This window comes from Micromys minutus, assembly GCF_963924665.1.
Source record: "Micromys minutus genome assembly, chromosome: 8".
Taxonomy (NCBI): Eukaryota; Metazoa; Chordata; class Mammalia; order Rodentia; family Muridae; genus Micromys; species Micromys minutus.
Genome location: NC_137977.1, coordinates 12,195,292 through 12,211,496, shown reverse-complemented (window position 1 = coordinate 12,211,496; position 16,205 = coordinate 12,195,292). Strand labels below are relative to the sequence as shown.

General features: G+C 44.8%; 1 protein-coding gene across 2 annotated transcripts in view; it reads right to left on the bottom strand.

Moving 5' to 3' along the window:
- Nucleotides 1–13,666: 13,666 nt before the first annotated feature.
- Nucleotides 13,667–16,205, bottom strand: part of GALNT1 (polypeptide N-acetylgalactosaminyltransferase 1) — a 69,096-nt gene continuing 66,557 nt past the window's right edge. For both annotated transcript variants that reach the window (XM_080920425.1, XM_080920424.1), the window contains one exon: nt 13,667–15,760. In XM_080920425.1, coding sequence (XP_080776551.1) covers nt 15,614–15,760 — 147 coding nt within the window. In that variant the 3' untranslated portion in view covers nt 13,667–15,613. The remainder of the gene's footprint in view (nt 15,761–16,205) is intronic.

The following is a 16,205-nucleotide window of genomic DNA, read 5'->3' as shown; positions in this document are numbered from 1 at the left end:
AGAGAGAGAGAGAGAGAGAGAGAGAGAGAGAGAGAGAGAGAGAGAGAGAGAGAGGAGGAGAACAAGAAGAAGAAGAAGAAGAAGAAGAAGAAGAAGAAGAAGAAAAATATCACACTTTGAAGCTTTATAGCTGTCTGTTTGACTTCTCTCTGAAGATTTATATAATCAGTAATTAAAGCTTGTTTAGTGGCTAAAGCTTACTTATTTTCTGACAAATCATTTTCTTTTGTGAACAAAAATAGTTCCCAGTGAAAACTATTTACTCCCAGGGGTCCTGAGGCATCCCCGTTAGTTACTACAAAGCCACCGCATCTGAGCTCCAGCCAGGACTTCCCAGGCCTCTTCCCGTTCACAGGGTGCCATCAAGTTACCAACTACCTATTGTCGGCTCTATTCAGCTGGGGACTCTCCTTCTGAGGGTTTCAGTCTTTGAATTTTACCCTTTGAAAATTCCATACATGTACATAACATATCCTGGTCACATCACCTGTCACCAACTTCTGTCGCTGCTCCTTCCCAGCTCCACATTCTCCTTTTAAAACTACTTGTTTATCTCTCTTAGCCCAGAGTCCAGTTAGTGCTGTTTGTGAGCACAGGATCCTCGGGCCAAATTCCCACCCTGGCCCAGGCTGGCCTGGAACTCTGTAACCCAGGCTGGAATTCATCGTGGTTCTTCCTCAGACCCCCAAGTGCCCAAGTAAGAATTGACGTGAAAGAAGTCGGCTTAAAGAGAAACTGTGACCCAAAGCTCTTGCTTTGGTGAACCTGGTCACCATCCGAGAGTGCAAGGCCGACATGAACAAGCAAGACGTGTGAGAGCAAAGGCAGGAAGGGAGGGGGAGGGGAGAAAGGGAAGGGGGAAGAGGAGAGAAGGAAGAAAGTGTCTACCTGCAGCACCTAAGTACTTTGGAGATAATCCTCCAAGCATTTCCGAGAAAAGCAAAAGTCTGCTTCCTTCCTTCCTTCCTTTTTTTTTTTTTTTTTTTTTTTTTTTAATCCAGAAAACATTGACACAGGCAAGCCTCAGTGTCATGTGAGAGTGGGCATATTCCAGAATATGCTAAGTTTAACGATGTCTATTACTTGTTAAAAAGAAAAACAGTGCATGGGAATGCAACAGGGACGAGAGTTTAGTGAGGTTGGTGCTGACACGGCTCGGGTGACTTTATGCTTGAGGGTTAAGAGAAAGAGGCATTTTTTTCAGAAAGAGGAAAACACACTCAAGTGTGGGTACTGTCTCTCCAGGGGACAGTCAAGGCCTTGGTATTAGCGGCATAAGACATTTTGGTTACTCTCTGGTTACATTTTAAAAGGTTGCTAAGAAACATTGTTTATCTTTCTCTCTAGATGATATTACTGTAGCACATCTCTGGAGATTCTATGGATGAAATTATAATCTGATAATATAAACCAGGTGCCTCCAGGCATGGGCAAGGAGTTGAGTATTTGCCTCTTCCCTCTAAATAGGGTTCCTGGTGGTGTTACCAGAGACCTGCAGGGTGTGGATGGGGGAAAGGCCTTGTGTAGCTGTTAATTCTGCTGGAATTTCAGCTTCTCAGCCGTGAGAAGCTTCAACCAGAATCCAGGATGAGGGGCTCCTTGTGCTCATCTTCCCACAGACAGACCCAGTCTGTCTCCACATCCTCAGTAGTGAAACCATGAGTTATTTATCCTGTGGAGTCATCTAGTTTCGGGGCAGCATCAGAAAAAACTCAGCTTTGGACAGGATCTCTGCTGGAGAGGTGGCTCTGCTTTGTGTGGAAGGTAGTTGGGGAGCCATTTGGAAATCCATTTAATTCAATGTTGCTGGTGTGGGTTTTAGATGTAGGCTTTCCTTCCCATGGACTGAAGCATCCTTTGGGTTCATCTTTCATGAAATGCTGACCAGTGTTCAGTTTACATCTTTAAGAGAACTGTCAGTATCCCCAGGCTCTCTGACACTCTAGGTCTGGGGTGGGTCTCTGAGAGTGGGAGAAGTCTGAACAGTCTGAGGGGGTCCTTGAGTTCTCTGTTGAGAGGAAAATTCTCCTGCATTAATGGAAGGGCAAACCCCAGGGCCCACTCAGAGTGCCTGCTATGTGCCATCCTCCAGATCCCCACAGAGATTCTATTCTTAGTGACTCCAAGTGGCGCATCTGGGGGAAGCAGAATAGCAGAGCTGTTGAGGCTGGGGACACAAGGCCTCAAAATACAACCATAGGACACCAGACTGCGCCACCTCAAAATATAGCTCTGTGGTGTATTTTGAGTGGGTTATTCTGAGAACTGCAGAACCTGAGTAGTTCTGGGAAGCTGTGCTTTCCTCAAGAGACGTTGACTTGTCTGAAGTCAGCCACTTCAGGAAAACGGTGTACCAGAAGAGCGAGAGCCCTATCTACAGAACAAAGCAACCTTTGTTCCCAATCCTCTCCCCTCCCTCCCCTTTCCCATAATTCTTCACATGGTGACCTCTGCACATGCCCACATCCATTCCTGTTCTTGGGAAGCTTCCATCACCTGGACCCTCTTTTGACTCTGCTTTTTCATTTGTTGGGGTGGGAGAGACTCTCAGGATTAAATATATAATAATACACCGGGAACTGTTGTCAGTGTGTTTTATGCCAATTCAAGTTTTAGGTCCTGGAGTCTAGAAGGTGGAGTCATAGCTACGTTCCACCCACCAAGACAACACTTCTTTCTCAACATCCACAATGCACAAGTTGACCTGGAATGTGTTCTTTCAACTCAAAGACTACCACTTGTCCCCATAAAGCACGGACTTCCCCTTGGTGACCGAATGGTTACTGACAGAAAGCCTCAGGTAGGATGAGAAACAATGGCCAATGGCTGGGACTTTTAGGATCCAGGGCACTTCTGCTAAGACTGCTGTATCAACCTCCATAGGTAGATGTGGACCACTTTGAAACTTCAGATAAACAGACCTGCAGATGGAATCTTCCATCCCCAAAATCCCCTTCTGGGTCTTATAAAACTACCCCCTGAACAGTCCCCACTCCCTCAATGCTTCAATTGTTTTGATTAAAGAATAGCTTTGCTTCTAAGGAGGTTGGCCCTTCTTTTGTATTCATGTTGTCTTGATCAATCCTGACCTAACAGTGGTAATCAACACCTGTCTGTCAACCTGTCAACAAACATGGTGTCCACGCCTTTAATCCCAGTACTCGGGAGTCAGAATGAGGCAGATCTCTGTGAGTTTGAGGTTAACCTGGTCTACATAGCTCCAGGACAGCCATAGGGAGACCCTGTTGGTGAGGTTTGATGTTGAGGTTTGATCATTTGATATGTATCGTGATGATAAATATTGGCCCCCAAAACCTGGTTGCTCCCAGGAACAAGGGACATCGAACATACAAGGTGACCTTGCTCCTTGGTTTTAAACTATTGGTTAAATAAAGATGCTGACAGCCAATAGCTGGGCAGAAGAGACATAGGCGGGGCACCCAGGGCAAGTAAAGTTACAAATCTTGAAGGAGAACCAACAATCGCCATGTTATTAAGCCAGTAGAGTAATCATAATTACACTCTAAATATTTGTCTTATACCTGCAGGTGAGTGAAGTCTTCTTTCCTCATCAAGAGATTTTCTCTTTGCAACAGCAAGAGACCGTTACAGAAACTGGAACTGATCAAATGCAGACGTTTGGAGTCCAGTGCTGATGGACAGACACATTTATAACAGACTTTCTGGAGCCTCAGCCCACAGGAGGCAGGATGTATTGTGGCAGAATCCTCATCCTCACATTAGTCTACTTGACCGTTACCCTCCTGCCACAGCCTGAGACCCAGAGGACAGGGTGTCCCCAAACTATCACTCTAACAGCGACCACTTCGTTTATAGGGACTCCACAGACTGTCAAATGGCTGAGGTCTTTTGCATTTGCCTCCCAGATAGCCACCATCTTTGGTCCCTCTCTTGGGAAATATTTAGGTCTTTTTAACATGGCAAATGGTGCTTGGACTCAAGGGTCCTCATCCTCTGGAGCTGAGGCAGAGGGCTTCATGAATCCCATTTATCCTTATGTCTGCTGAGATCCAAGTGAGCCTACCTTCTCTTGGGGTATGGGGTGGGCATCATGCATTCCCAAAAGCACTCAGTCGTGCAAACACCACTATTAATGTTAACAGAAAGTTATTTTAAGAACACGTTTCTGTGTATTTTCTTGTAAATAAGCAAAAAGGCAATTTGACTGACTAACTGGCAGCTATTAAACTCTCTGCTGCTGCCCTGCTGCCTTAAGAAAAATAAACTTAAAAATAAACCCTGGTAAACTAGCTATGGGATCCCTTCTACCACCCCAAGGACCATTTTGAGTCCTCTACAGAATGCTCCGCAGCAGCTCTGGGGAATCTACAGCTCTGCTCCTGAGGGTGTGACCCCAGCTGGGATTATTTTAAGCATCCCATAGTGGACTTGCCTGCAGCCATTTCTACCCAGGCCAGAAGAGCACTGCACCTGGTGACCCAGCAGGATGTTGTGATTTTGGAGTACAAAAGAGACAAAGCCATGCTTGGTGAAAGCGCACGCCTTCATCAGCACGGTCTACTGAGCTTGGTGCAGGCACCCCTGGATATCTAAGTAGGCTGTCTGCATCTCTTGGAGACCCAGCTGGGGGATACTGTATTGCTTCTGCTGCTGGGGTGTGTGTGTGTGTGTCTGTGTGTGTCTGTGTAGTAGAGGCCAGAAGGCCCCATCAGGTGTCCACCTCTATTACTCGTCTTTTGAGACATGGTCTATCACAGAACCCAGAGCTTACTGCTTTGCCTAGACTGGCTGGCCACTGAGTCTGTCCTTTTCCTGTGCCGAGGTTATAAACTTATGCTACAACACCTGGCTTTTATTTAAGTGCTAGAGGTCTGAACTCAGTAAGTCATTTCCCCAAACCTTGGGGGTCAAACTACCCTTTCACAGGGGTGGCCTAAGACCACCAGAAAACACATATATTAACATTATGATTCATAACAGTAGCAAAATTACAGTTATGAATTAGCAACAAAATATTTTTTTATGGCTAGGGTCACCAGAACATGGGGAATGTATTAAAGGGTTGCAGCATTAGGAATGTTGAGAACCACGGCTTTAAAGGCACCTCATGGACGCGGTTTTCTTGCCTGCATTTGATCCCCATTATGGAGCAGGCTGAGTGAGAAAGAGGTCTTGGCCATGACAGAAGAGCAACCGAGGACCAAACGGCCAAAGAGGTGGATCCAGGGCCTTGCAGCTGTGCAGCCTGTTAAACCCTGGAACTGGCACATCCTTTTTCCACAGGGGCAATGGAGGGGTAGGTGTGACCTGAACTCTAAGAAGCCAGACAGAAGCAGACCATGAGGCACGCGGGTCTCGGCCACCTCTTTATGCAACGAGCCCATTCTAAGTGGGTTCTTCTCAAAGTGGATGAAGGAGGTAGAAGAGGAGGAGGAAGAAAACAGTCAGATAAGGAAATTCGAACCCCTGACCTACTACTAGTCACTGCTAGCTCTGAAGACTGGAACAGATGAGGGCACAGGCAGCCTCTAGAAGCAGGAAAAGCCAAGAGGTGAGGACCCCTCAAAACCAAGCCAAAACGCCAGAACTCTGCCTGGATAACGCCTTACTTTTAGCCCAGGTCAGACTCCTAACCCACAGAATTGTTGTGCATTTGTGCTGTTTAAATCTGTGTTGTGCTAACCTGTTACACTGGCCATAGGAAAGGAAGAGATGGTATAGGTTAGGCCCTGAGCACAAAGGGGTTCGTAACAGAGGTTCTGCATAACTCCTAATAGTATTCTTTCCACCTGGGAACACTGCCACACAAACAAACACTCAGTGCAAGGGCCCCAGAAGATGCACCAGCACACTCCTCCCGTCAGGAAGGCTCTCGAGGTGGTGATGGTGTTTGCTTTGAGCATGTGGACTGGCAGCTAAAGGAACCTGCTGGTGAGTACAGCAAAAATGCCCTAAGACAAGCTTAGTGAAGGGACAGAGGTCAGGCAGCAGAGCAGGGCAGGCAACAGGGATTGTCAAAATGCACAAAGGAACAAAAGGCAGCTGAAACACCACAGCAAGGGGGGGAGGGGAGTCCATGACCCTACTTTACCCTTGTCTGTAAAGGTCAAATGGGGAGCACGGGCTTTTCCTCCTTGCCTGAGAATAACGGGTCACACCCCCATCTTTATCCAGGGAGGGGAAAGTCACACAGCTATCTCAACTTTGACTTGGATCCAGCAGGAACACAGGCCCTTCTCTGGGGCATCAGTGGAGGCTGAGCAAGGTGACATCTATACCCACAGGGACAGAGTAAGGGACTCATGCTGACAGCAGGCTGGACTAAGACCCAGAGTCCCCACACAATCCTGTTAGTTACCTCTGTGGCTGTGATCAAATACCCAGCCTGTAAAGGCTGCTTAAGGGATCTATTTGGCTTTGGCTTACAGTTCAAGGATGCAGTCCATGGTGGAGAGGTAGGCATGGCAACAGGAGCTTGAGGAGGCTGGCCATGTTGCATGCGCAGTTAAGACGCAGAGTGACAGAGCCCATACTTGGGAATTATCTGACACGGGTTTGAGGACATCACTCACAAAACCACTTCCGTACAGAATTATGAGCATCCTTAAAACAAGTGAGGAGATAAAGAACGGGCTTAGCAAACAGCAGAAAGCCCGTGGGGGATGCAGGAGATACAGGGAGGAGGAGTGGGATATCTGAACTAAAAGCTACAAGAATGGTACCCAAAGCTCACTGACCAGGCTCGGCAGCACACTGGAGAAGACAGAGGAAGTGACCAGTGAGGAAGAACACAGAGCAACAGAAACGATTTGACTGCACAGAGCCTCAGGAGTTCCTCGGCCTTAACAGCAGAGCAGCATCCTGTCCCTGTGAGATGAGGGCTGGTGGGCCAAAAATTGTTCAAAGGGAAAAAGGCTGAAAACACCTCCCATTTAGCAAAAGAGAAAATCCTATAGACGTCAGGAGCTGAGCAAACCTCACTCTAAATATGCTAAAACCAAGCCAAGCCGGCATCCTGACCAAACAACCAAACAAAAAAACATCAACACACATCAAAATTAGACGTTTCAAAAACACACACACACACACAAAATTCTCATTGGCAAAAGAAAAATGACATCTTGTCTATAAAGGAAAAAATGATTCAAAGGATAGCAAATTTCCCATCTGAAACCAGAGGCCAGAGGAAATGGCCCAACATTTTTCAAGTGAAAGAAGAAAGAACTGTCAATTCAGAATTCTGCGCCCAATGAAGATATGCCTTAGGAATGCAGGGTGGGTAAAAGTTTATTCAGTCTGAAGGAAACCAAGGGAATTTGTGGCTCAAGTAACTACCCCATGAGAATGACCATAAGCAGTTACTGGCACACACAGAAAACAAGGAACGTATGGACTGTGGAATCCCCCTGCCTCACACACCTGACTTCATTTACAAATTATCTGAAAGCTAGGCAAGTGTGCCCACCTAGGAGCTGCTTGAGCCCAGGTGTTCAAAGCCAGCAGGGCAACACAGCAGAATCCCATCACAAAAGGCAAAGTAAACAACAGCCAAAGACCATAATTTAAAAACCAAAACATGAAACCCTTCCGAGAAAGCTGAAGGTGAATCATTGTGACTTTGGTGTTGGCAATGGTTTCTGGACTATGACGTCAGCACACAACAACCAGAACAACCCATATTTTATTACCGGTCAAGGCTTTTATACTTATAAGTATGTCCAGAAAACAGTGCAGACAAAGGCTGGAGATAGTTTAGCAGCTTAAGAGAACCCAGGCTCCATTTCTAGAACCTTCATACTGGCTTGTAACTGTCACTCCAGGACCAGGGATCCAGTTCCCTCGTCTGGCCTCTGTGGGGCATGCAAATGGTGCAGTGTTACATGCAGGTAAAACATCTATACAATATATATTCCATACACATTATTATACATATATGTGTGTATATTACATATGCACACACACATATATACACATACCTACTTAAAAGCCAGTCACATGAAATAGCACACTGCAACAGCACATCAAAATGAAATATCCAGAGCCAGCAACTCTATTTAGGGAGAAATCAGATTAGTGGTTTCCTAGGACAGAAGAGAAAAGTGCAGATTAAGGTGTGAGAGCTAATGGGACGGAGTTTCTTTCTGTGGTACCGAAATGTTCTAAAGTTGAGAGAACAATTCATTGTATACAATCAATTATGTGAACATACAAAAACATTATTTAAAAAAACCCTAAAACTCCAGGACTGCTCATTGGTTATGAACCAGAGGACCTGGGGCTGGAGAGGTGGCTCAGTGGTGAGAGCACTGACTGATCTTCCAGAGGTCCTGAGCTCAAATCCCAGCACTAACATGGCAGCTCACAATTATCTGTAACTTCAGTTCTAGAGGATTTGGCACCCTTGCACAGAATGCAGACAAGAACACCAATGCTCATAAAAATAAATAAACCTTAAAAAAAAAAAAAGGCCAGAGGACCCACATTCAGTCCCTATTGCCCATACTGAGTGGCTCATACTCACGTGTAGTTCATGCTTCAGGGGATCTGATGCTCTCTTCCCATCTACGCTACACTCACATGTACAAGTGTGCATATGTGTGCACAATGCATACAAGAAAACAGATATTTTTAAAAAGAAAGTTGAAAATACAAAATGTTATTGAAAGTGGAAGTCTAGAACTAGAAGGGGGAAGAGACTTTGAAGGCAGAGGAAACTGCCCGGTAGTGGTGGCTCGTGCCTTTAAGGCCAGCCTGGGCTACACAGAGAAACCCTGTCTTCAAAAAAGTAAAAACCAAAAATCAAAACTAAATCTAAGAGAGAGAGAGAGGAAGGGAGGGAGGGAGGGAGGGAAGGAAATAGGGAGGGAGATAAACCAGGAGGAAAGAGAAAAGGGTCAATGTGTTACACTGCACATGCTCACACACACTGTACTGCACAGTAACACACCAAACAACAGGACTGTAGGTTCTATGAAGCAAACCTGACAATCCTGGACGCAGAGCCAAACATCCACACACACCAGGAGACTCCTCATCCTTCCTATGACAAGACTGAATGTTAACAAGGAGAGATGGAGCCAGCACATCCAGCAGCCTTTACTGACATTTCTATAACCCTGTGCACAGCAGCAGCTCAAGTGCAGACTTTCTGAATGCCCACAGAACATTCGCCAATATACACCAAACAAACCTCCACAAAGTTAAAGGAATTAAAATCACGCAGGTCTGCTGTGCAACCATAATAGGCTAAAAGTTGAGATTAATACAGAAAAACAATTGGGAAAATCTCCAAATACTTGGAATTAGGTGGAGGGAAGAGGAGGAAAGAGGAAGGACAAGAAGCCAGAGCCGGTTGATGAGCTGAAATCAGAGACACAGGAGGAAACCAGCGCTGAGGGGGAACCGCTGCACCAAGAGCTTGGCAAGGAAGAAGGCGCATCGCACAGCAATCATGTAAGCGCTCACCCTGGGGAAGCCGAGCAAAACAATCCCAACAGAAACCAAACAACACAAGAGAAACAACAACTAGAAATCAACAGAACTGGAAGCTGAAAACGGAAGAAAATCAGTGAGATCAAAACATCCCACGAAGAGATGGGTGATACTGCCACACTTCTTACCGGCTAACAAACGCACAGAGCTTCTACATGCTCTGCAGAAATAAAAATAAAAATGATTGCAAGGGAGCGCTACAAACCCAAGAGACAAAACTTCAGCAACTTAGGTGAACTGGACCAGTCCCTTAGACTGCCAAACACACTGAGCGTGAAATAGAAAATTTTCATTCCCCTGTAATTACTTAGGGAAATTACCCTAAAGAAAGTTCCAGAAGGAGACCCTGTTGGGGTAGGAGTGAGGCAGAGAGAGAGAGCTCTAGGTTCAGAATCCTATTAAATGTCTGAAGAGTTCTAACTGATTTCTGTTCAATCTGAAAATAGAAAAGGAGAGAACGTTCTCATTTTATGAAGTCAGCATTAACTAGCTTACAGACCACGAAAATCATAGCACGATAAACCACAGACCAGGATCCCTTGTGAGCCACAGGAAAACATGCAGGGCAATGTAAAATAAAAATATTGATCTGTATAACAATAAAAACATAACATGACAATGGAGAGAAAACCAAGGCAGTGCTGAGACGCTTAACTACATGTTGGTAATTCCAGCCCAGGAAGCTACAGGAAAACTCTACACCAGGTTTAAACAGGGTTATTCGAGGGATACAGGCTGATTCAGTATCTGAAAGCCAGTCAGAGTAGTCCCTCACTGGATTAGCTGCATACTGCTGTTTTAACAAACTACCACAAAACAGCAGGTTAAAAGAGACGCGACTACTCAGCAGTTAAGAGCCCCTCCTGACCTTTCAGACTTGTTTGGTCCCCAGAACCCACATCAGGTAGCTCACAACAGCCTGCAAATACTCCAATTTCTTCTGGCCTGTCTATGGGCTCCTGAATTTTCATCCAGTTGTGGAGATCATAAATCTACATGAGCTCTCCAGAGATAAATCAGCAGGGCTATGTTTCTTCCTGGAGATTTTAAAGGATAATGTTTTCTTTCCTTTTCCTGGCTCTGAGGGCTGTATGTCGTCCTCTTTGACTGGTTGTCCCTTTCATCCCTCTGACAGATATCACCTCCTCCTTCCACACAGTTAAGGACTTGATCACATTGGAGCTGCCCAACCTAAAATGACTTTCCCATTCTAAATCGGCTCACTAGCACCCTTCCTTCAATCTGTAACTCCAGCTCACTGCTCAGGGACCAGAGCACAGTCACAGGGACTGTCATTTCTCCATCTGCCACGTCACATCCTTGGATTCGCCACAAGATTAATCAGCACCTCTCAAGCAAGGTCCCTGTCCAAGATGCCCGAAGTCTGAGTGCATCTCATCAGCCCCTAGTCTCCAGATGACTGTCCAAATTATCTACCTATGCAGTGACTACTGAGACTATTTTGGATTTCCCGAGCTGGAACATGTGAAGTCATTTCATGTTTTAAGTGCTGATCTGGATCCATCCCCACAGGACTCTAAAGTCACTGGTTCCCATCCCTCAGATAAACGCTGTAGCTTTGTCCTAGGCTCACTTGTCTTTCTTACATCTACACTCAGTGGGGATTGAGAACAGGTGTGCGCACATCAGTGTGCAGGTATGCATGCGAGTGTGCGCACATGCCACCTACTCTATCACTAAGCTACACTTTTAGTCTCACAAGTGCTGATCTTATCTTCAAAATCTGCAACTCCACCCTGTCCCGAGCCCTCTCACCGGAAACTGTGTAAAGGATGCTCTCTTCCTGGGCTCCTGCAGTCATCCCAATAGGTCATCCCTCCACAACAGGCCAGAGTGGGAGCACCTACAGAGGGAGCAGTTCACCTACTTCCTGCCCCATGAGCATTCTTCCTCGTATACTCAGATTAGAGTCTGAGTTCTTGCCACTGCTGTTAAGCTTACAGAGTCTGGCTCCTCCCTGACTCCCTATCATGCCTGCCCCAACAACTTTGCTAAGGTCATGCTCATGAAACTCAGGGCCTTTTCCCCAACTGCCCAGCATCTGGAACATGGTTCACCTGTGGCCTGTCCTTTGGGTTTTGGCTAAATCTCCCTCTTCAGGTGGACTGTCCTCTGCTCAAGGATGGCTCTCCCCCTTGATTAGTGCCTCAGTCTGTTACTGACTTGCATGTAGTGCCTGCAGAGACCAGAAGAGGGCACTGGATCCCCTGGAGTTGACAGTTGCAAGCCCTCATGGGGGTGCTGGGAACTGAACACATGTCTACTGGAAGAGCACCAAGTATTCTTAACCACTGAGCCATATCTCCCCACCTCCATTTTTTTAACCGAGTCTCTTCCTCGCTCAACCCCCCAGCAGCTCTGAGGACAAGGCGTTCAGCATGCTGAATGGTAAAAGGCCACGCACATTCAGTTGATAAATGACAGCTACTTTCAAACAGCAAGAACAAACTGTTGGCTGGATATTTTTGCCTCTCCTTTCTGTTTCATGTCCTGCAGGCTGCACTTCCTGTACAGTCATGAAATAATGGAGATTACAGGCATCCTTGCTTTGTTCTTGATTCAAATAGCAAGGTCTCTAGGGGCTGTGGTTAAATATAATGCTGGCTGAAGTCTCAAGAAAAATTAAGACATAGTCTGAGAAGGCATGTCAAATGCATGCTTTTCTCATGACTTGTTTCATCAAATGTTCACTGCATCCATGGCTTCTCGATTTCAAGTCCCATGCTGTCTCTGAAGCCAGACCGACAACTTCTCTCACAATGGCAGTTATGAAGAGACTGTGTCTCTTTCTGTCCCAACCCTCTCAGGAAATGCTGAGACTCAGAGCTGAGAACAGAAAGGGACATCAGCTCTCATCTCTTCATCTGGAGGTCACAGGGCAACCTTGGTTCTCAGTCTTTAGGCGCCATCTACCTTGATTTCTAGCCTCGTTTGCCAGGAGCTCACTAGCTGCTGGCTGGTGAGTTCACTTCCCCAGGGCCAAGAGTGAGATTCATGTCGCCATATCTGGTGGATTTATGTTTTAAGACATCATTTCTGGGAATCAGGCTCGGGCTCTCGTGCCTGCACTGCAAGCACTTTTCCTGACAGCCATCTTCTCAGCTCAGAGTTGCCAGCGATGGAGAGGAAGACTCTGTTCAACTTAGGCTGTGGGCTTCCTGGGGTTCCAATACATCCTTGTTAATACCAATTCAATTTTTTAAAGTCAACTTTAGAGTTTTTCCTGCCTTATCACTTTAAATGGACATAAAACTAGTTATGACCACTGACAGAGTAAATGGAAGAAACTAGCTGGTAAACATGATTCAGTTCAGTCACATTTAGATGTGTTGGTGTTGGACAGATGGCTCAGTGGTTAAGAACACTTGGCGTTTCTTCCAGAGAACAAAGTTGGTCCCCAGCAGCATGTCAGGCAGCTCCAGGCGATTCCATGTCCTGGGCATTCACATGCACTTACCCACATACACCCACACAGGTAAAACTAATCTGAAACATGTGGATGCTGACCTTTTAGACAGGGCATCACCATATTGCCCTGGAAGTGACTGTGGACCGACTGACTGCGGACTGCTGACTAAGGTGTGTGCCAGCAGGTCTCGTGCCTTTTTTCAGTGCCGCTTTACAAGTGAAGAAGTCCTGTGTCTAGCTGGCCGCTCACATTGTCGCCGTCCTATCTGGCAAATCATCACCAACTCCAAAGTCACACAATGTGTTCCCTATACATCCCTGAAGACGTTTTACAATTGTAAGTCTTACATTTAGAATAGGATTGAGAAACATTCAAAGAGCCTGTGACTTATGAGGGGAGAAAGGATGTGAGATTCAGATCATCTTGGCCAGGTTTGGGAGTGCCTTTAATCTCAGCCCTTGGATGGAGATTCAGGCAGAGGACTACTGTGAGTCTGACTGTAGAGTAAGGCTCTGCCTTAAAAATAAAACCAACCACATCTTTAGTTTTCACACCTCTGAATACTTCACTGGCCAAAATAAGCCCAGCATCATTCTTCAATTTCTTTGTCATTCTTTTTCTTCTCAATTAGATTCCAACAGGATGACCATCTGCTTAACCCACAAACAGCCATGATGAAAGGATCCATTCACCTTCATTAAACCAATGTAAGGCACAACTACTCAGAGTGCTTTATAGTTTCAAAGTATTTAGGAATATTTTAATTAGAAAAATAAAGGCATTAAGATTATCTAATAGGTTCTAAAAGTACCCATGAATGAAGTCACTCACTTCCCCCCACTTAAAAAGTGACACATTTTAAAATCACAATGCTGTTAAATTTTTACAATAAGGAATAAAACCATGTTATGTTAGGGTACAAAAATCTGAAATTCTGAGCATGAAAATAATTTATTAGACATCTGACTTTTCAAACATTGGGCCCATTGGAGATAGAATTAACATAGCTCACAGAGGAGAAAAAGTATTCCAGCCAACACCTGTTTCATTTCAGATTTCATGGGGGGGTCTCTGCATCCTGGAGGACAGCCTTACCCTAAGCACCCATACATTCGATGCTCATTGGATGAATGATGAGAACTGGTGTGTCCATAAGCGGGCAAATGTCACAGGCGAGTGTGACTTCCAGGACATTCTTAAGCACAAGAAACAGCACTTCCTGCAGCAAGTCTTTCATAATAATAATAATAAAAAAGAAATACCATTAAATATAATCTGACAGACAGGAAGCAGAGTGTATGCATTTTGGCTAATGGGTTGCTACGGAAAAATGTCACGAGATTTCTGTGAGATCAAAAAGTAAACTTTAATTAACAGCAAATTTTAATACGTGATTCTGTTACTAAAAACAGAGTAAAGAAAATCAATTAACAAAATGAAATTTAGGGAGGAAATGCAGAACTTTAATGTGGAATCATAGCTGCACTTCTTTGGCTAACTCATTAAAAAAATGCCAATTAAACATTTTCAGTTCATTTTTATTTTTTAAAAAAGCAGCAACTCAATATCACAACTCAAGATTAACCTAAATGTGCACCTGACAGTGAAGCGCACCTGGAGTGGAAAAGGTTTTCAGAAAACCCATCAAATGTATGATCTCCAAATATCCGAATAAACAGCACTCTTTGTAAGCCTTTTGTTAAGTGACTCACGGGGATCTGAGCAGTTATTGCTGTGAAAACAAACCTGTAGCACAGTCGCATGAGTCCTGGGCATTAAGCACAATCAGTTCAATGGAGTTAAGTTGAACACATGGTAAGAACCTGCGTGTGGAGGCGGGAGGGCGGGTGAGGCAGAGGCTAAGCCAGCTGACCCAACAACAACAGAGACAGAGCTACAACTTTCTGATTGAGACCAGGCATAATAAATCTTTTTTTTAAAAAAAGGCAATTAAAACTTACAATTTCAACAGCCCATAAACCAAATAAAAATATTGTAAAAAGAAATTCAAACTATGTTCAGAGAGCTCCACCCCACCTACTATCTCATTCTGAGCACCCCAAGGAAAATATAAGCATCCATGACTATCACAGATGAAAACAACATGAACGTCACTGGAATCAGTTTTTCCCCACTGAGGTATAAAATCTATATAGAAATCTCATACTATACTATAACAAATTGTACTTCTCATAATTCTTTTTAATTTCCTTTAAACCCTGTATGACATAATTTTTATTGTTGTAAAAATGTTTTCATGATTCTGAACCTGGTTCCAGTTCTTTTCCACTTACTTTTCTATCAATATTTAATATTCTGGCTACTGATTCTAATCATGAAATCTCTTCTTCACAAGGCACAGTCAGCAGAAACGGCTGATGTGCATGAAAGCTGTGGAAAGTGCATCTATCCCAAGAGCACTCCTGTGCCTGTTTGGGATCTGAAGGCATTGCCACTGTTCTTGATGAAGACTTCCAGTCTTGTAAACATCAGTGTGCACAGTCTCACTACTTTGCAATCTCACGTCCTGGGACAGGAAGGCTAGTTCACAGAAAGTGAAAAGCTAGAGTCTGAGTTTTAATGGCTGATAAACCTTAACATTCCACAGAAGAGGAAACACTTTTCCTTTTTTGCTACTTAAGAATGTGGCAGAAATGTGTGCTGAGGTAGCCCAGTCAATTCTTCTTTCTTGTTGTTGTAAATTTGGTCTCAGAATATTTCTGGAAGGGTGACATTTCGGAGAAGCCACTGCTGGGACCGGCTTCCAGTGCAGTCTCTAATGCTGGGCACCTGGCTGTCCTCCTCTGTGGCTTTATCCAGGCACTGATTACTGTTCACATGCTGCAGGGTTAATTTCTGAAAGTGGCAGAGGAAAGCACATACCTTAACTAGAAAGTAGAAAAAAACAACACCCGGCACCCCCTCCCTTTTGGGAGACAGCACTGAACTACTTATCCCTGGGTGGCCTAGAACTTGCTACATAGACCAAGCTTGAACTCCCAGAAATCCACCTGCCTTGCCTCCCAGGTATTGGGATTAAAATTGTGCACTACTGCCACCCCTCCCCCCACCATATAGTTTCCTTAAAATAAAAAGAGAACTCTAGCCAGGTTAGTGACTAACTTAGGCTCTTCCAACACATTTCCAAATAACTGTTTCCATTATTTTTCATTTCTCTGTGATAAGGCTATTGAATCTTATGATTCTAAACCTTAAGAGTTTAGAAACATGGGTACTTCTACAGAGTGATACACAAGAATGCTACAGTGTCTGAGACAGTACAATCAACCATAAGCTTAGA